This window comes from Artemia sp. Qi Xiang Cuo, chromosome 16 (assembly GCF_049724085.1).
Source record: "Artemia sp. Qi Xiang Cuo chromosome 16, ASM4972408v1, whole genome shotgun sequence".
NCBI lineage: Eukaryota > Metazoa > Arthropoda > Branchiopoda > Anostraca > Artemiidae > Artemia > Artemia sp. Qi Xiang Cuo.
Genome location: NC_142809.1, coordinates 48,692,050 through 48,712,346, shown reverse-complemented (window position 1 = coordinate 48,712,346; position 20,297 = coordinate 48,692,050). Strand labels below are relative to the sequence as shown.

General features: G+C 34.0%; 1 protein-coding gene and 1 pseudogene across 1 annotated transcript; both read left to right on the top strand.

Annotated features, from left to right (window-relative positions):
- Positions 1-5,213: 5,213 nt before the first annotated feature.
- Positions 5,214-6,044, top strand: LOC148943034 (phosphatidylinositol N-acetylglucosaminyltransferase subunit C-like). Its single transcript, XM_089102612.1, has one exon. The coding sequence runs from the start codon at positions 5,214-5,216 to the stop codon at positions 6,042-6,044; it is 831 nt and encodes a 276-aa protein (XP_088958738.1).
- A 126-nt stretch (positions 6,045-6,170) lies between these two features.
- Positions 6,171-20,297, top strand: part of LOC148943033 (uncharacterized) — a 27,587-nt pseudogene continuing 13,460 nt past the window's right edge.

Sequence of the window (20,297 nt, the reverse complement as noted above, 5' to 3'; positions counted from 1 at the left end):
TTACCCAAAGACTGCTAGATTTTAGGCCCAACAATTTTCAATGAGGTTTCAATCCATCCAATTCTGGGTTAAATATCAAGCTCACTTCCGCTGCGCTAGGCTGCTGTTGTCAGTAAGTGTGATAAAAATAGTTCATTGTGTATTTAAGTATAAGCAATGTCTTTTTAAGACACAAAAAAAAGTTAAGCATTTTTTGAAGTTCAGTTAAGAATCGCTAAAGCTATTATGTAAACTGTGAAAATATTTATGGTGCCCAAGCAATTATTATAATGTTTTAATTCAAACTTGAATAATGCCTAAAATTTTTAAAATTAGTTTTGATTTTTTATAAGCTCTTGATACTCGATACGTGGTGTTATGGATATAATATAAGGACCCGTAAGACTACAAAGCTCAAACATTAATGGTTTTATCCAAGCAAGCTTCAAGTAAGTTAAAAATAATAGTACTACACAAAAACAAGGCATAGTATCATGAAAAGAGAAAATCAAAGGTATTTAATAGACCAGTTGTATGGAAAAGTTAAAATTGAGAGAGAAAAGTCAAGTATTTATGTTAGACAAGGATCTTTTGAAAATTTGCTTCTCTGCAGTACAATACCTTGTCCAGTCGGGCAAAGCCACGGAAGAGGAGGTGTAGGAAGAGAGCAACCAGAATCTTGTAACAACAAAGAGTGTGCTCAAAGGAATCTACCATATATACTTATAACTAAAGAACCAGTATCTACAATTACAACAAGCATCAACACTACAAATGCCCGAAATAGAAGCAAGAGCGAAGAGATAGTAAGAGATGAAAAGTGTCAATTAAAATGCTGCAAGATTAATTATGCTGCTTGCTGTGAGTTTCAAAAGAATTGTACTACCTATATAGATAGGTGGTTCAGAGCATGAAAACTAAGGTCATTTTGTGGTAATTCTAGTGTTTTTGGAATCAACAAGTAGCTGCTGTGGTTTTTCTACTAATTTCTATTGTCTTACTGATAAATCTATAATGTAAATGGCAAAAATATTTCTGGTGTCTCAACAAAAATTATAATTTTTTATTTAAGCTAGAGAAATACCAGGTTAATTTTTAAAGAAGTTTTATTTTCTTTTATGTAAAATCCACTATGGCATAAAAAGAGATATGACGGAAAAAACATCAATAAGCTTACAGTTTCAAACTCAACCAGTATATAATGTCTGTAGGAAGGCCTAATAAACAAAAAATTACAATTGTTACAAATAATGATTCCATTGAACCACCTGAATTACTAACGTAAAATGACCAGTAGAACGGCTCAAACAAAATAAATTCACTGTGGGTAAAATCAACAACCTAGAGCATCAAACGATAAAAGAATAATACGAGGACCTAAGGCGAAGGACATTGAAAAATTGTCTTAAGTAATCAAAATCCTAAATATAGAAGAAAGAAAAATTTAGTTATAAAATAAGCGGCACTTATAATCAATCCGCTACAAAATATAAGATGAAGAGAAAATAGAAATGCGGTTATAATAAAAAAAAAAACTTAAATTAGAGCTAGTAAAAAATTAAAAGAAAAAACACATGCTTTTAGAAAACAAGCGACACCAAAAATCCAAGCGAGTAAAAAGTGAAAATGAAGAGTAAAGACAAATGCGGTTAGAGGAAATGCTACACCGAGAATCCGAGCGAATAAAGAATAAATATGAAGAGCAAAGATACATGCAGTTAGAAGACATACAAAAAAAGAATTATAGCGATTCAAAATGAAAATGAAATGTACGGTTGTCTTTTTTGTTATGAGTCAACAACCTTGCTTGATTATTATGTTTCCAACATCTTGTAATAGTAGCTCAGTTTGGTTTCTTGGATCAATTTTCTCGGTATTATTATAACAGGCAATGTTCCCTACAGTTGTTTTAGGTACGGTAAGTAGTCATTAACGATTCCATAGGTTGATAAATATTTCTCTTTTTGTGCTTCCGATTAGGGCTTTACACGTAGAACGTCCTTTTGTTGAGATTCTTTAAGGAGAACATCCAACATATTAGATCCCATATTCACATAACAGATAGGTAGCGTTAGTTGACAAAGCAAGTTTTTGAACAAGACACATTCCTTTAATTCTTATGTATTTGCTAACGCATATTTCCTTTTGTCCTGGAGACATAAAGAATTTATTTTCCCTAATGTTGACAGGAACAGTTTAAGTTTTATATAGGTCATATATGGACTGTTGATTTATTAGAGGTATTGGTACTACTGCAAAATGATGTTCCTTAATTTCAGTTATATGCACTTTTAGCTTAGTGTAATAAAAAAAGGTTAGCCCCTCAGGTTCCACTGGTAAAAGTCAAAGACCGAATGTAAGGTGGTTTTTAATTTTATCTAAAAAAATTTTTCAAGCTAGTGGGATTGCCTGTGTCATGTGATAGGGTTCAGCCTGTTAACGAAAATAGGGCAAACTTGAATTTAATTACATCTGTAGCTAAATTTAACAAAGAAATTGTTATATTATCCATTGAAATAATAGACAAGCTAGAATCTGCTTTTACCCTATCCACTTCATTTTTTAAACACTTCATTGTGTTGACTGTTTTTGAATTTTTCTGGAGATTATTTCAATTGTATCTCTTTGCAAGCTCGCTATTTTTGCTTCTATTATCTGATTGTATAACGTGGTATTTATTGCTGCGTTTGATTTTCTTACGTTTTCTCTCAATATTAAAATCTTCATCGGTCGATAGACCAAAAAGGCGCGATGCAAGTTCGCCACTGATTGATATCAAGCCTGTGTACCTTCGATGTTTACTTCTTCTAAAGAAAACCTCAAATATTCTTGTTGTGCTTTGTTTGAGTTTCTGTATTTCTGCATTAAATAGTTCAAATAGTCTGTCTAATCTGTGCCTGCATAATCAGAGGCAACACTATATCGTTGCCTATAGTAAAGGTCATCCGGCTCCAATGTTTCATGGTTATTTTTATTATATTTTTCCAGAGGAACTTCATGTGGAAGGGGTTGTCGTAGAAACTTCAAAGGGGGCTCATTCGATTGGAATTAGAGAGTTATTGTCTAATTTTTAATCTTCGAAAATAATTTAAGGGCAAGTAGCTCCCCCAAGTCCCTTATTCCCCCAAACAAATCCAATCAAAATTTTGAGATAGCCATTTTCTTCAGCGTAGTTGATTTCTGGATTGAAGAAATGTTTTTTAGAAGGACACTTCCCCACAACCCTCAGGGCAAAGATTTTGAGCTTTGTCCTGGGGTCATATAAGGTTTTTATTAAGGATATTGTCATAAAAACTTCGAAACATGCTCATTCGATTGGAAATGCAAAAAGCTAGTGTCCTTTTTAATAGTCAAAAGGGATTGGAGGGCAAATACCTCCCCCCCCACATCCCTCAGGGCAGTGGTTTAAAGTTATGCCCTGGGGGGATATATGGTTTTTTATAGAAGGCGTTGTCGTAGAAATTTCAAAAAAACCTCTTTCGGTTGGCAATTCAAAGGGCTAGTATCCTTTTTAAATGTCGAAAGTGATTGGAGAACAACTAGCCTCCCCCCTCTACGCCCATCATTTCCCAAAAACCATCCAATAAAAATTTTGAGATAGGCTTTCGTTCAGCGTATTAGATAGAATTCTCATGTGAGGATTTATATAATATTTATTTATAAGTATCGTACCATCTATCTCGCTGTTTTTGTTGCATAGATTTGAAACAGCAAACAAATAGAGCTGCCACTAAATAGTCTGAAAAATTGAACGGTAGTCTCATAGATGAAACTTCTGTGTCTCAAGAAAAATTGAAGACCAAAAAAAGAAGATTTGCAGACACAAGTTACAAAATAGTCTTAAGTACTATAATGTGTCTCGGTCATCGGTGACCCAAAGAGACAGTGGCGTTTTGAAAGGGTTTTTCTATGAAAAATCACAAGAAAAGTCACATGAAGAAATAAATTTGCAAAGAAGGAAAGGGTAAACTTCCTGGTTCTGATCTTAAAGCTGAAGTTTTGTTCAAGTCAAAAATGTAGTTGTGCTCCCATTCAAAGTTTGGGCATTGGAACCTCATAAGGTAAACAGTTTTTGGCAACAAATCATGGTTGAGGCATCTGCCGCTACCAAGTATAGAACCAAGTCTCGTCGATAGTAACCGAGAAAAATAAAAAAGTGTTTTAAAAAGAAAACTGTCAATGAAGAATTTCCATTTTAATCTAATTCAGGAGATTATTATTATTTTGATTATTCTCAGCGGCAAAAGTATGTTGCGAAAACAAATTTATGGGAATTTGAAAAAATAGCCTGAAACCCCAAATAGATGGCGTCAAATTGAAATGAAAATTGTGTTATTGGAATCACCATAGCCGAAACCCGCATTTAAGACAATTACAGTCCCCCACCTTTAGCAACAAGGAAAATCACTGTCGCTGGTAAACAGTGACGTGTCTTCTTTTTTCTGTTTTCTATTGTTGTTTTTTCTTGTCAGCAAAGACCCAGTCGTAGAGTAGCCGAAGTTTTTGTTATGATACATATATAAAAATAATCCAGTGCTTGTGACGGGATTCAATAAGGTTTGAAGTTGTCAATGAAAGGTATTAGTAGAAGACAATTTACATACAAATCAGAAAAAAGCTAAGACAGTAGCAAAAACTGGGGTATCTTGATGAAAATAATACTTTTAAATTGTGATATATACAAAAATAAAAAATTATATTTTTATTTGAAGTTATAGAGAACATACAGACATTTCTACTCGTTTTCTGTTTTAAAACTTTCCTTTTTTTAGTGAAGTTATCTGGTAATGCGAGGCTTCAATCTCAGCAGCTAAAAGGTTGGGCGAGGGGCTTGCGACCTTTTCCTGTAAAAGAGCCCCATCATCTAAAACGTTGACAAAAGTCAACATAAATGTGTCAACAGAAGTTCTGGAGAATATCTATATTTTTTTATGTTGCTGTTTACTTTCGTTTGGATTCACAGTCGTATGATGTCATCAATGTATATCATGAAGAACAAAATGTTCTATGACACAATTAGTTTTTAGCTTTCTAATTTTTTAACAGAAATTTCAAAAGTACCGAAATTATTGTATGTGATAGAAGAAACAAATAATTAAAAATTTTGAGAGAATAACCTGTTAGCTATGTTCTTTTATTATATTTTTTTTTTAGGTTTGGCTAATACCTTTTGATATTGCAGGAACAATAGTCGGTGGATAAGTTGCCGCTAACTTAACGATAAGCATAAAAAAATGATTGGTGAATTGAGAGAAAGGACCACCGGTGCGTCCAAAACTGTTTGGAAAAAAGTGCTCTATGAAGATTTTGGTTTTGCAGATAATTATACGGACAATACATTTCTACAGGAGCTTAGGACTTACATCAATCTTAATCCAATTTCATTCAAACAAAGCATTTTTGGATCACTTAGAATCACTACATACCTATCAGTGGTATTCATATTTTTATCCGTATATTTTTTTCTGGAAAATGGTGCAATTTCGTTAATTAATATATCAGTGGTGTCTTCTGTTATATATTTTACATTGCCAATTTTATCATTTGTTAAAAATAGCTTCTCGATATCAGTAAGAGATAGTATTATATATTTAGGCATATCTTTTGCACTACCTCCGGTTTTAAAAACTTTGACTGAGTCAACTAGTACCGACAGTATTTACGCCATCTGTAGTCTCCAATTTCTATTACATTTGTTTTCTATTGATTACGGTAAATCTTATGTTGTTGCATCAAAGCAGATTTCTTTAAGTACCTCCCTTGGTGCTGCGATTGGCCTAGCTTCTAGGCTTCCTAGTCACTATCATGTGTTTTCTCTTTTGACAATTACCATTACTTGTTTTGCCATTTTTCCTCATGTATATGCTTTGTCGAATTATTCAGAATTTGTTGGTGGTATGTTAATTTTTGTATCCCTGTTGTGCCAATATTATGCTGACTCCAAACTGTTTGTTCTAAGAATTTTTGCCTTTATTTTACTAAATCTTGTTCTGCCTTATTTTTTTGTGAAATGTCAGAAGTTTAAGACTAATATTTATGGCCCATGGGATGAACCTGTCATATAAGGAATAAGGACCTCTACAACGCTGGGTACGCGAAAATTTTGAGAAACAATAAATTAGAGGTTTCAGGTTAAGACTTGGGTTAGTGTGAGACGGTAAAGACTTAGGATAAAAAGTGATCAAAAACTCATGAAAATAATTGTAAGCTTAATAATGGTAGCAAAATTATTCACTCCGGTTGTTCAAAGTCTACGGGATGAAAAGCCATTTGATGAAAAAGCCATTGATGAATTGAAAAAATGTCTACACCAAAATTCGACTGATGTCTACTTCCAAAACTCGACTAATTGTAAAGGCAATCCAAAGAGTGAGTGTGTTTGTTATACAAACTTTAACCAGGCAACAAATGACACTGTTGCCTGTGGAAAATTGAACAGAAAAATCATTAACAAACAGAAGAAGGTGTGCAAACACAATGTGCAAAATAATGCAAAACTCTTTAATATGGCGGATTTATCGCGAAATTGCAAGGATAAAGAGGGAGCAATTTCCTATGCTTGCTGGGCTAACCCAAAGAGATTATGCCGTTGTAAAGGTGTTTTTCTATGGTATGTCATAAGAAGAGAAGCAAGCGAAATTTGTAAAAAAGCAAACGGTAAACTTACAGGTTTCTCTGGAAAGTCTGATAAGAATGCTGTTGGGGTTTTCTTTGAACATCTGAGCAAAAAATATCCAATTAGGCAATATATAAAAAATCATAAGAAATTCAATTTGGATGAAAACTTTTCCACATAAGTTGACTGGTTGAAAGCAAAAATATATTCGGCGAAAGAAAACGAGACTATGCCGTTTGTTTGCGAATTCCAAAGAAGGGATGATCTGAAGTACTTAAAGCAATCGTCCTTAAAAATATGTAATATTCATGATATACAGTACCCTTATGATGGTATGGCGAATAGCCAGGGAAGTTGTTCTTGTATAACAGCTTTGCAACATCCCAAATCAAAAGAACAAGCAGAAAAATACTGTAAAGAGGCGAAAGGGACACTTGCTAGTAAAGTTTCAATAGAAGACTTCAAATACATTTTTATAAAAATATAAGGAAACATTTAACAAAAAATATGGAAACATATGTGATACGTCTGAATTCTATATTGGAGATGGAATGTACATAAATATTACCTGGCCAGAAGACTGCAAAAAACCTTCTCCAAAAGTAAAAAAGCTCCAAAAGTAAATGAAATGATGGAAACACCGGAAATGATGGAGTCGTCTTTCCTTTGTGAAATATCTGTGACAGATAAATTAGAGTTTGTAGATACAGATAAATTAAAGCTGTGTCAACTGCATAAAATACAAAAACCTTATAACTGTATTTGAGGTTCAAACAGCAAATGCCTTTGCATGACTCTATTACAGGATCCTAAATCAAGAGAAAAAGCAATACAATTTTGTGGAGATTCAAATGTTAATTAATCTACGGGGTCTCCTTATGATATTAAAAGAATGCTTAAGCATATATTGGCTTTAAATGGTAACAGCATAAAAAGTCATGATCAATTCTTTGTTGGGAATGAAAAGTACGTAGACGTTGATTGGTCAAAAGAGCCGGACTTCGTAGTAACTATTAACAATTTAACAGCTGAAATAAAAAACAAAACTCTGATTTTCCTCTGCGACTTTCCTATTGATGACAGTATTGATCTTATAGACTCAGATGAATTGAAACAGTGTGAAAATAAGCAAATTCAAAAGATATATGACTGTTTTGATAAAACTAGTGGAACATGCCCGTGCATGACAACTTTTTTAAAACCATTATCAAGAAAAGAAGCGTCTGCCAAATGTAAAAGTTCATCAGGTAGGCTGAGTAAAATGTCTTGTAAAGACCTTAAAGGTTATTTTGGGCATTTGAAGGCTGAGAACTCGGATAAAATAAAAAAATGTACTAGAATTAGTTTAGGTGATGACAAGGTTGCAAAAGTCGACTGGTCAAATGATGCTGAAAGCAAGGTAGAATGTTTCGCTGTAGCAAACAAAACAGGTTCAGAGCATTCAAGTTTTATGTGTGACTTCCCAATAATTCCCAAGGAAATGAAAGATTGTAACAGCGAGAAAATTCAAACTGCATATAATTGTGTCAGGAATTCTAGGGGCTCCTGCCCATGCATGACCATATTCTTGGAGCCAAGAACAAAATAAGAAGGTGCTGAATTTTGCCAATTAGAAGGCGGTACACTCACTGAGCCGTCCCCTGGTGTTCTCAATTATGTGATAAGACGAACTTCCAAAATTAACAACACCATAAAGCAGGGTAATAAATTCATTGTTGGAGGAAACCAATACATAGGTGTCACCCATGCTGAAGACGAAAAAAGAATAACTTATCAAAATTTAAAATCTGAAACCAACCAGGCGCAATTTCCTTTCATTTGTAACCTAGATACAAAGGATGGTAAAGACAGAACAAATTTTGAGCATCTAAAAAGCAGTGAAAATAATAAAACACAAATGCATTATAATTGTCTTGGTAATTCAAGGGAGAAGCGTTCTTGTATGACAGCTTTACTTTTTCCAGCGTCAAATGAAGAAGCCGTAGACTCCTGTCGTAAAGCTGATGGTACACTCATTGAAGGATCAGTATCGGCACTGAAGAAATTTTTCAGGCATTTACAGGTTAATAATACTGAAACTATTAAAGACTTTACCATATTCACTCTTAAAGGAGACAAATACGCCGACTTCAATTGGTCAAAGAACTTGGACACTGGAGTATCTATTATAGATGCAGCTAGTACCACAGATGCTTTTATTTGCGACATACCCTTAAAAGACGACGTTAAGCAAATTGACCTCAAGGATTTAAGATCGTGCAAAATCGAAAAGATGCAAAAGCTGTACAACTGTTCTGAAAACATGAGTGGAATATGTACGTGCATAACAGCCTTTCAACAAACCCACTCAAGAAATAAAGCATCAGAAACCTGTAAAAACATGGGTTGGGACTTTACTAAGGGTATTAAAACTGACCTAGAAGATTTTCTAAACTATTTAAAAGACAAAAACGGTGATGGTGTAAAGGAGAATACTAAGTTTGCTATTGATGGGAATAAGCACATCGATATAGAATGGCCAAAGGAATCAAAAGTCAAAATAGCTATTAACGAGGACGATGCAGACATATCTGAGTCGAATTTTCTTTGTAATATATACATACATACTAAGGAACTAAAAGGTTTTAAAAATGAGAAAATACAGAGTCCCTATAAGTGTGTCGGAAAAACTAGCGGGCAATGCGCATGCATGACAGTTTTCCAACTACCTATATATAGAGAACAAGCCACTGAAATATACGGAAAAGATGGCACTAAGCTAAGCGAAGGTTCTTTATGTAGATATAAATTACCTTCCAAGGTTTCTGATCTTCCCAGTACCGGGGTTGTGAGAACAGGATTTTTAAATTGTAGAGGTTTTTTTAGTTCAAAGGATGATCTTGTCGATGTAGTTCATAAGCTATCTTGTCATGTCGTTGGATTCTGTGAGACTTTTCTTATAGACACGGCTCCTGATGTTGCTTTTCCTGGATATCAATTTACTTTCAAAAACCGACTGACAAGGCACCAAGGTGGTTTGGCAGCATTAGTTAAAGATGGTATCTCTTTTCGACGCCTTGTAAATTTAGAAGGTTCTCATGAGGAAATGCTTTTGAAGTAATGGTAACTGAAATTAGTCTTGGAAAAGATGATATAGTTTTTTTGCGTAGTATACCGACCTCCTTCTTCTCCAGTCAAGTCTTTCCTCTCTAAACTCCTTGATTTTTTGCATCAACCTCATTTTCAAAATAAAGATGTTATCCTCTCCGGAGATTTCAACATTGACCTTCTAGAAGCTTCAAATAAAGCTTCTGTTGATTTATTGTCTTCTTGCTTTTCTGCATATCTGCTTCCTACTTGCCTGATACCTACAAAAATTTCACCTAGTTCTGCTTCTCTTATTTATAATATTTTTACATCCTTACCAATTAAAGCAAATTTTGTTGTTTTAAGCGATATATCGGATCATTTCCTGCTGGTTTCAGATTTAGCTTTTACTTATAAAATACCGCAGGTAAGTAGGGAACGTCAAGTACGGTTAATAAATAAAATAACATTGAAGCACCTGAATGAAAGCCTTGGTCTATTGGATTGGCAGGATGTAATATCCACGGAGGATACGGATGCGGCAACTGATACTTTCCTAAGAAATTTTAATTGCTGCCTTGATTCTAGTTGCCCATTTGTTACAAAGAAAATGTGCATAATATTAAAAATTTTAAAATCTTCAAAAATAAATTAACCGCACTGATACGATTGTCGAAACATAGGTATTATAGAGTCTTTCGAAGAAGCTCAAAATTCTCCTCGCAAAACGTTGTCTTTAATTAATTCTATTAACTCTATAAAAAAACAAAGGAATTCTAAGTTGCCTGAAGTTATTAAATTAGAAAATGGATCGACTAATAACAAATTGGAGAAAGTGGCTGATGTTTTGAATACTTATTTCCCTAGTATTGGAGAGAAAATTGTTTCATCGGTAATGAACCAGTTTGATTCACGTAGTAATAAACATTTTTCTTCATACCTTCCACCTCCTCAAAGTAATTAAATTTTTCTTGCGCCTATTTCTCAGTCTGAAATAACTAAAATAGTGTGTAATCTAAATCTAGGTAATTCAGCGGGAATTGACGGGTCTAGTTCTAAAATTGTTAAAAAAAATATTGTCTGCAGTAATTTAGCCATAACAGCACTTAATCAATATTTTGTTTCAAACTTGAGTTTTCCCGTCTGGTTTTAAAGAAGCGAGAATAATTCCGCTTCACAAAGGTGACTCTCCTGAAAACCCATCAAATTGCCACCCTACTTTTATTTTGTCAGCATTTTCTAAAATATTTGAGAAGGCAATTTATAAGAGGATCTATGACTTTCTTAAACCGTTTAATTTTTTCACAAATTCCCAGTTTGGTTTTAGGTCTGGACACAATAATGAGCACGCTATCATTGCTCTCATCCAATATATTCATGAACGCTTAGATAGAGGTGAAATTCCAGCAACAATATACTTGGATTTTAAAAAAGCATTCGATACAATATCCCATTGTATTCTTTTTCGTAAATTGGATAATTGTGGTGTGCGTCGACCGGCGTTGGATCTAGTTAAATCTTATCTTGATAAGAGAAAACAACGAATAGATGGAGGTAATTTTCTCTCTTCGCCTTTTCCTCAGTCCTCAATGGTTGGGGTGCCTCAGGGCTCTGTCCTAGGTCCTCTGCTTTTTCTAGTTTATATAAATTATTTTTACCACGCTTTGGCAATCCCATGTCTCAGCACACATTTTGTTGATGATACGGCAGCTTCAATTTCTGAGAGTAATGACGAGGAGTTGGAGGCAAAACTTGATGCTGCATTTTCTAATGTTCTTGAATGGTGTTCTGCAAATTTTATTGCTTTGAATTTATCAAAAACTAATCAGAATTTAACAAAATGAAGTGAAAATAGTAAAAATTTTTAGTTTTTTTTAGCAGTAACACAGGTCTTTAAACTCCCCCTCCCCCAAAAATTTCCCCCAACCATCGGAAAATTTCCCCAGGCAAATCGCCCACGTTAAAATCTCCCTATTTTCCTTTCATAAAAACAGCCTAGACCTGAAATACTCGCGAGAATCAAGAGGTATTAAATAGCAACCCCCCCCTCCACCCCTTCCTTTGAATTAATTCTGTTTATACCTGAAGGCCCAATGAGAGTTAGAATGTTTTGGTATTAACACACACCTATTAGGCATCTGCTCTCCTCCCTAACAAGGAAAGAAACAGAGTGTAAGGCAGTGGCGGATCCAGGGGAGGGGAGAGGGGGTGCCCCCCTTAACGTTTGTGTTCTTCACATACAAAACCCCTTCCCATAAGTTATAAACCCCCCTTAATAAGTTATGCCCCAGGGCATAACTTAAAATGCCTACCCTCGGGCCCTGGTGGGCTGTGTTGATGAAGCTGGGTAAATTATAGGAAGAAAAAATACAGAAAATTGAAGGGATGCTGGTGACGGCAAATGATACTAAAGAGTGTTCTTTGTTTTTCAGAGCGACATAAGGAGACACATATTGTCTACCACTACTGTTCTATTCACGCCAGCTTTCGAGCTAGAAAAAGGCTTCAAAAAAGCCTCATTCGATTGGAAATTCAAAGGGCTAGTGGCCTTTTTAAATTTCAAAAGTTATTGGAGGAAAACTCGCCGCCCCCCCTCTCCACGCCCACCTTCCCCCAATACCATCCAATAAAAAAGTTGAGATAGCCATTTTGTTCAGCGTCATGCCCTCAAACACATCCAATCAAAATTTTTAGATAGCCATTTTGTTCAGCGTTGTTGATTTTCAGATAGAAAATATGTTTTTGAAGAGGATAGTCCCCCAAAACCCACAGGGCAAGGTTTATAAGTTATGCCCTGGGGGCATATAAGGTTTTTATTGAAATCTTTGAAATAAAAACTTGAAAAAAAGGCTCACTCGAATTGCAACAGTTGTCTGACATCAGGCTGTCAGTCGCTTCTACTAACTGAATTCCTCGTTTATTGAGGTCATCACCCTCCCGATTAAAAAATTTAGGTTAGCCCTGATTCAATTTCCGCCTCTGCTTCACTCAAGTAGCTTGGACTTGCCTTCGGGACATCAATTCTAACAAAAAGGACATTAACAATAAATGTTTTAAGAGTGAAGTTGAGAAAGTCCTATGGATGTTCTTCTTGAGTTAAGGGTCAATTTGACAAAAAAACGCTTGGTCAGCTTTATTACTCGTTTTTTGCTCCTCATGTGTTTTTTTTCTGGTGCCATTATGGAAATTTTTTACCACGTCTGAACGTCAACAAATTCGGTCTGTCTTTTTCAAGTTATGTAAGTATTTTCTTTCTGTTTCACAAACAAATAAGCCAACATCTGCAGGTACAACTACGCCAACAGCTTTTGGTATAACTAATACAAAAGCTCCATGTAGAATTGAGGCAGCAGGGTCAGCTCAAAACCCGAGTTGCAGTGGTACCTTGCAACCAAGTAAGTGACGATCAAGTGCAATACTAAGAAGTGTAACTGCCCTTAACTCCTAAAAATAGCGTCAGGAGAAGAAGCAGACTCTTTAGAAGTAAATAAACGGACTCGAATGAGTCCGTTTATTTTGCGTTGAAAATCAAGAATTTTGCTAGTTGTAGAAAAAGCCGAGACACATTGTCCGAGTGATAGAGAGGCAAATCTGGTATAAGAGCCTTTTAGGATTGGATAAAAAATGATGCTATTTCAATCGTTGATAAATAAATCAATCTATCATCCATACATATGTCATTGCTAGGGTAGATTCAAGGTAAGATAGTCATAGGAATAAGATATAAAAGATAGGATATTTTTTGGGTTGAGGCTTGATGGATAATGCCCACTGGACTTCTGGGATTGATTTCGCTTGGACATTTCCGATACAATTATAACGAATTTGAATTTTTTCGTTTTCACAAGATTTCAATTCATGGATACTTATGTGATCTATGCGGTCTTTTATCATGTAATCGCAAAGGAAATACATTTTTCTCTTGTTTGATTCAGTGGTAACGTTGTGAATAGTTATAGTAGGTTCTGCTGTCAACCAATCAACGTCAACATATTTGTTATTTCCAATTATGTATTGGCTATACTTTTTTATACTATCATCATTTTTAGTCTTTAGATGAATAAAGTGCCTTTTCAGGTCTGATAAGTTCAAGTTCAAGTTCAATCATTTTATTATTAACATATACATGTATATAATTGACATAGGCCCATGGAGAGACAAGCTCGAAAAACTAGGCCTAGACAAAGATACAATAACAAATTACACTACAATACTAAGATAATTACGACGGCAAAGATACAATAATACAATAATAATCTGAAAGTAGCAACTAGCCCAGGATCCAAATATAAATATAAATATATATAAAAAAAGATAAACATTATTAAATATAAATACATACTAAAAGATAGCCGAGAGGCCCACATTCACTTAGAACAACAATCCAAACAAATAACTTAGTCATATTAAAAAGACACTTAATTAAAAGTAATCCTGAACTAAATGAAATTTAAGATTCCTTTTTATTAAATGGATAGAAGAAAATTTATCAATAAAATCCTTGTGAGCATCCCAGCACCGGGCTATTGACACAAATGGGGCAAATTTAGATCTCTCAGTACTATACTTATCAATGTGGATACTCTTTTTTTGTCGCGTGTTATAACGATGTAAATCTTGTGATCGGGAGAACAAACTTTGATTGAGGTAATATGGCGGTAATTTCTTAATGTCATAATTAAATTTGAAAATAATTGCTCCAAAAGTAAATTGTTGAGAAACTTGAAGTATATCTAAATAAGTATATAAAGATGCTGCAGAAGACTTATTTGGAAGTGAAATAGGCAATGAAATAAAAAGTTTGAGGATTCTTACTGCTTTATTTTGTAAAACCTGTATTGGTTTAATAAGGCTTTTAAATGTAGATAAATATACTAGAGAACAATAATTAATATTAGACTGAATCAGAGCAAAATAAATGCTTCGTAAAGCAGAGTAGGGCAAATAATGCTTCAACCTCCGCATTAAACCAACATACCTTGAAACCTTTAAGCGTATATTTTGAATGTGTGTTTTAAAAGATAATCTTTCATCAATCATAAGTCCAAGGTACTTTATCACATTCACCCGAGATATTGATAATAGATACTTTGAAGAAGTAACTCGGGTAATACGAGGGCATATATTTGACTTCCTGCCGTAAATTATGAAATTAATTTTTGATAAATTCAAAGCAATAAAATTTGCAGAACACCATTCAAGAACATTAAAAAATACAGTATCAAGTTTTGCCTCCAACTCCTCGTCATTCCTCTCAGAAATTGAAGCTGCCGTATCATCAGCAAAATGTGTGCTGAGACATTGGATTGCCAAAGCGCGGTAAAAATCATTTATATAAACTAGAAAAAGCAGAGGACCTGGGACAGAGCCCTGAGGCACCCCAACCATTGCGGACTGAGGAACAGGCGAAGAGAGAAAATTACCTCCATCTATTCGATGCTTTCTCTTATCAAGATAAGATTTAACTAGATCCCACGTCGGTCGGCGCACACCATAATTATCCAATTTACGAAAAAGAATACAATGGGATATTGTATCGAATGCTTTTTTAAAATCCAAGTATATTGTTGCTGGAATTTCACCTCTATCTAAGCATTCATGAATATATTGGATGAGAGCAATGATAGCATGCTCAGTATTGTGACCAGACCTAAAACCAAACTGGGAATTTGTGAAAAAATTAAACGATTTAAGAAAGTCATAGATCCTCTTATGAATTGCCTTCTCAAATATTTTAGAAAATGCTGACAAAATAGAAATAGGGCGGTAATTTGATGGGTTTTCAGGAGAGTCACCTTTGTGAAGCGGAATTATTCTTGCTTCTTTAAAAGCAGACGGGAAAACTCCATTTTGAAATGAAAGATTAATTATATGCTGTAATGGCAAAATTACTGCAGACAATATTTCTTTAACAATTATAGAACTAGACCCGTCAATTCCCGCTGATTACCTGGATTTAGATCACACACTACTTTTGTTATTTCAGACCGAGAAATAGGCACAACAAAAATTGAATTACTTTGAGGAGATGGAAGGTATGAAGAAAAATGTTTATTACTACGTGAATCAAACTGGTTCATTACCGATCAAACAATTTCCTCTGCTATACAAGCGAAATAAGTATTCAGAATATCAGCCACTTTCTCCAATTTGTTAGTAGTCAAAACATCTTCTAAACTAATAACTTTAGGCAACTTAAAATTCGTTTGTTTTTTATAATAGAATTAATTAAAGACCAAGTTTAGTGGGGAGATTTTAGAACTTCTTCAAAAGCCTCTTTATAATACCTACGTTTCGAAAATCGTAATAGTGCGGTTAATTTATTTTTGAAGATTTTAAAATTTTTAATATTATAATCAGTTGGATTTTCTAACTGCTTTTGAAATAACTGGTTTTTTTTATTAACTGATATCAAAATTCCAGACGTTATCCACGGCCTTATAGGAAATTTTTCTCTGCACATTTTCTTTGTAACAAATGGGCAACTAGAATCAAGGCAGCAATTAAAATTTCTTAGGAAAGTATCAGTTGCCGCATCTGTATCCTCCGTGGATATTACATCCTGCCAATCCAATAGACCAAGGCTTTCATTCTGGTGCTTTAATTTTATTTTGGGTCAGTCGAAAACAGGATCAGCCGCTTTGCGGCATGTTTGAAACAGGTTTTATGTGGCCATGCCGCATAGAAACAAAAATGAATTCTTGTCGAAAACGGGCATGTTTAAGAGCTGACGTCACAAGACTTGTTTTGTTTCTTAAGCTAATACGAAGGTGATGACATGCCAATTCTAGACCAAAAACGACTCTATCGAAATGTGGCACGTATAGGCATCATGTCAAAAAACTGGTTTTTGTTCTGTAAGCTAATATGAAACCAATGGCAAAAGTTCATTTGCATTGAATAATTAAGGGTTTGCTGGAATTCTGTGGTAGAGCAAGTACTTTGAAATAAAGATGGCAGTGAGAGATAAACCCCTTTTTAAAAAATGGATGTCTTTTCAACTTAGGATTTATAAATACCTACTTCTAAGGTGCAGAATGTACAAAAATAAAAGTAGACATTTTATTTGCAAATATATTAGTTTCCTTTATGTATAAATTATATTTTTGGAAGGAGAGTGTATAAAACATTTAGTTAAAAATTTTTGATGGCTTTCGTTCAAATAAGAAATTTTGTTTATCACTGGTTTCATATCAAGTGGGACTCTTGTTAAAACGGATTTAAATGGCCATGTTCACTGGAAAGGGGTGATTCTAACCCTCTAAATAGCTCCCTCTGGAGCTATTGTTTTACCCTATATCCTTTCACTCTATACCTTCAACTCTGTTTCTACTTAGCCTTTTGTGTCATTCCTATCTAGTATTCATTCATATAGAAAAAAATTACATGAAACGTTGAATCGATAAATACTTTATTTTAAATAAGAGATTATTTATAAAATACATGGTTGTGTCTTCTTCCACTGTCAAATCCATAGTCACTTTGAGTGTCTGTTTTGTCGTTGTCGGGTAAACTTCGAAAGGTTAAATTTTCGTTTTTTTTTTCTTCTTTCTTTTTTGTTTAGCACTGAGGACAGCTTGAGGGAGGTCCTTGTAGAAATATTTGCTTGTTTCTTCGTCATCAAGGTTTGCCACTGGCTGACAAAATCCTTGTTTTCTCACCTGTTTTGATTTTATTTTTCATTTTATTATTTTCTTTCCTCTCTGATTTTCATTTGCCACTTTTAGCCTGTGTGGTCTTATAATTTATTTAAATATCATTTTTTTGGTTTTCGTGATGTTAACGGAAAGCGCGACTCGGTCCAACAACAATCAAAATAAAAAATAAAATTTATTCCTCAAACTCTACGGGCCTGATGAAATTCCCCTGATTTTTGACAATGGAGGAAACAGCATCGAAATGTAAAGCACGTTAATATTCAGCATATTAGAGAGCCTAAGTGTAGAAGTTTTTAACTTCTAGCAGACATTTTATTTGCAAAGATATTTGTTTCCTTTATGTATAAATTATATTTTTTGGAAGGAGATTGTATAAAACATTTAGTTAAAAATTTTTGATGGTTTTCGTTCAAATAAGAAATTTTGTTTATCACTGGTTTCATATCAAGTTTAGCACTGAGGACAGCTTGAGGGAGGTCCTTGTAGAAATATTTGCTTGTTTCTTCGTCATCATGGTTTGCCATTGGCTGACAAAATCCTTGTTTTCTCGCCTGTTTTGATTTTATTTTTTATTTTATTATTTTCTGATTAGAGAGCCTAAGTGTAGAAGTTTTTAACTCATATTTTCTATCTAAAATATTGAATTTTGTAGTTTTTACTAGAAGAGATACGGGTTTGTATGTTTTGTTCCCCATGCCCAATTGTAACAAACCAAACCTAGAAGATTAGAAGAGGGCTTATTTGATCGTGAATCACAAATATTACTGACCTTTGAGAATAACCAAAGATTGGAGGGTAGCTAGCAATTGTTCCACGCCCCTTTTTACCCATATAATGACATATCAAAATTTGGCATTATTAATTTGATTTAAACAGTAGAAAGGTCAAATAATTTATCTTTGTGGAGGAAATGATCCCTTATAGTCCAAGAAGAAGGAACTACAAGTTACGCAGTTTGCCCACCGTTCACATATAGTATTTCTCATTGCAGAATAGGAAAAAAATTATAATGGGAATTAGTATTTTTTGGTGGGAAGGGGGTCCTTGAGTGGTATAAAGCCCTTCCGGGGGAATAATTTTTCATTGTAAAATTCAGGGAAATTTCTGAGCCAAATTTTACACAGAAAGCAGGAAAGGATTTCTTGTCAAAATTTGAAAAACAATCAGAAATTCCATTTATAAAACCAAGTTTTAAGCTTAAGAGAAACAAGAGCCATTTTAAATATGAGTGGAGCGGCTCCATTCTCAACCCTTGCTCTTTAAGCTAGTCATAGATAATTTCGGAGACCACACTGCCTTTCCATGACGATAAACAAAAGTTCAAATAGGGATAAAATCCTTTTAATAGACAGTGATAATAGAAATTCACAAAAATACTAGATATTTCTGTCACAAATACAGTGACCTTCATCAGTAGTAAAACTAAAATAAAACAAAATAAAACAAAAGTTTTTATACTAAATCAAATAATAAGAATTCTTAAAAACTTGAAAAAGGATAGTTCAATTATCATTACAAAAGCAGATATGAGCAACACTTTAGTTGTGATGAATACTGAGGACTACGATTCAAAATTAAGAAGTTTACTAGAGGATGAAAAAACATACAAGAAGCTATCTTATAATCCAGCAGATTCTTTTACAAATAAGTTTAAGAAAGAATTGAAATGCTTAAAGGATGAAGGAAAAATTACACCTCAACTCTATTACAAATGCCTGCCACACAGTTCCTTGTGCCCTAAATTATATGGACTTCCCAAAATTCACAAGCCGAACCGACCATTACGACCAATTGTGTCAAGGACAAGGTCACCTACAAGTTTTTTGAGAAACTTGTTTGTGTCAATCTGTAAACCACTTTTGTCTAGACAAATTTCGTATATTAGGAATTCTTCTAATTTGGTTTAAAAACTGAAAAAGTAGAAATTTCTTCGAGTTCTTTGATTTTAAGCTTCGACATTGTATCAATATACACAAATATTGATGTAAAAGTAGCCGAAAATCTTCTAGAAGAAAAGCTCTTAAGAAATTTGGATTTGATTAGTGGCAAAACAGATTTGGAAGTTTCTGTAATTATGAATTTAGTAAGGTTGTGCAATAAGTTCTCTTATTTTTTTCAATTTAGAGGGGAGTATTTCGAACAAATAAATGGTTTACCTATGGGGGCCCCTTTATCCCCTTTTTTAGCTAATATTTTTGTGGAGAATATTGAAACAATTCCGTTAGATTCATATTTTTTAAAACATATTTTTTGGGGCCGGTATACGGATGACATTATTTCAGTATGGAATTATGAGGAGGAGGAATTAAAAGGATTTTTGGAACATCTTAATTGTTTGGGAGGGGGTTTAAAGTTTACCGTTGAATTGGAAGAGAATGGGAAACTTCCTTTCCTAGATGTTCTTCTTTTGAAAAATCAAAATAGTCTGGATTTTGAAATTTACAGAAAACCTACAAATAACAATAGATTTTTGTCTTATAGTTCCGGTCACGCTCGCCAAGTAAAAATTGGCTTGATCATTTCTTTAACTGATCGGATCTTTAGTATTTGCTCTCCAAAATTTGTTGAGGAGGAGTTGTCTTTTCAAATGATAATACTAATAAGTAACATGTATCCAGAATGGTTAATTAACCAGATTTTTTCGAAAAGAAGAAAAAGGTTTCTAGAGATTTCTAAGGAAGTCTTGGAGACAACTCGGGAAAAGGATGTTTTTTGTTCCTTACCATCTGTACCCGGGCTAAGTGAAAAACTTAAAAGAATTTTACAAAGCAATGGTTTAAGGGTAGCTTTAAAGAGTAATAATACTTTGGGTAGTTTTCTAAATTCTGGGAAGGATCTAATTTTATTGGGGAAACAAAGTGGGGTTTATCAGATCCCATGTACTTGTGGAAGCTCATATGTGGGACGTACTAACCAGAGTTTGGAAATGAGATTATTACAACACAAAGATTCTATTTCTTCGGCTTTAAAGCTAGTTT

Bases quoted from the DNA above. Each gene is read 5' to 3' on its own strand.
- LOC148943034 (XM_089102612.1), top strand. From the start codon at position 5,214: ATGATTGGTGAATTGAGAGAAAGGACCACCGGTGCGTCCAAAACTGTT.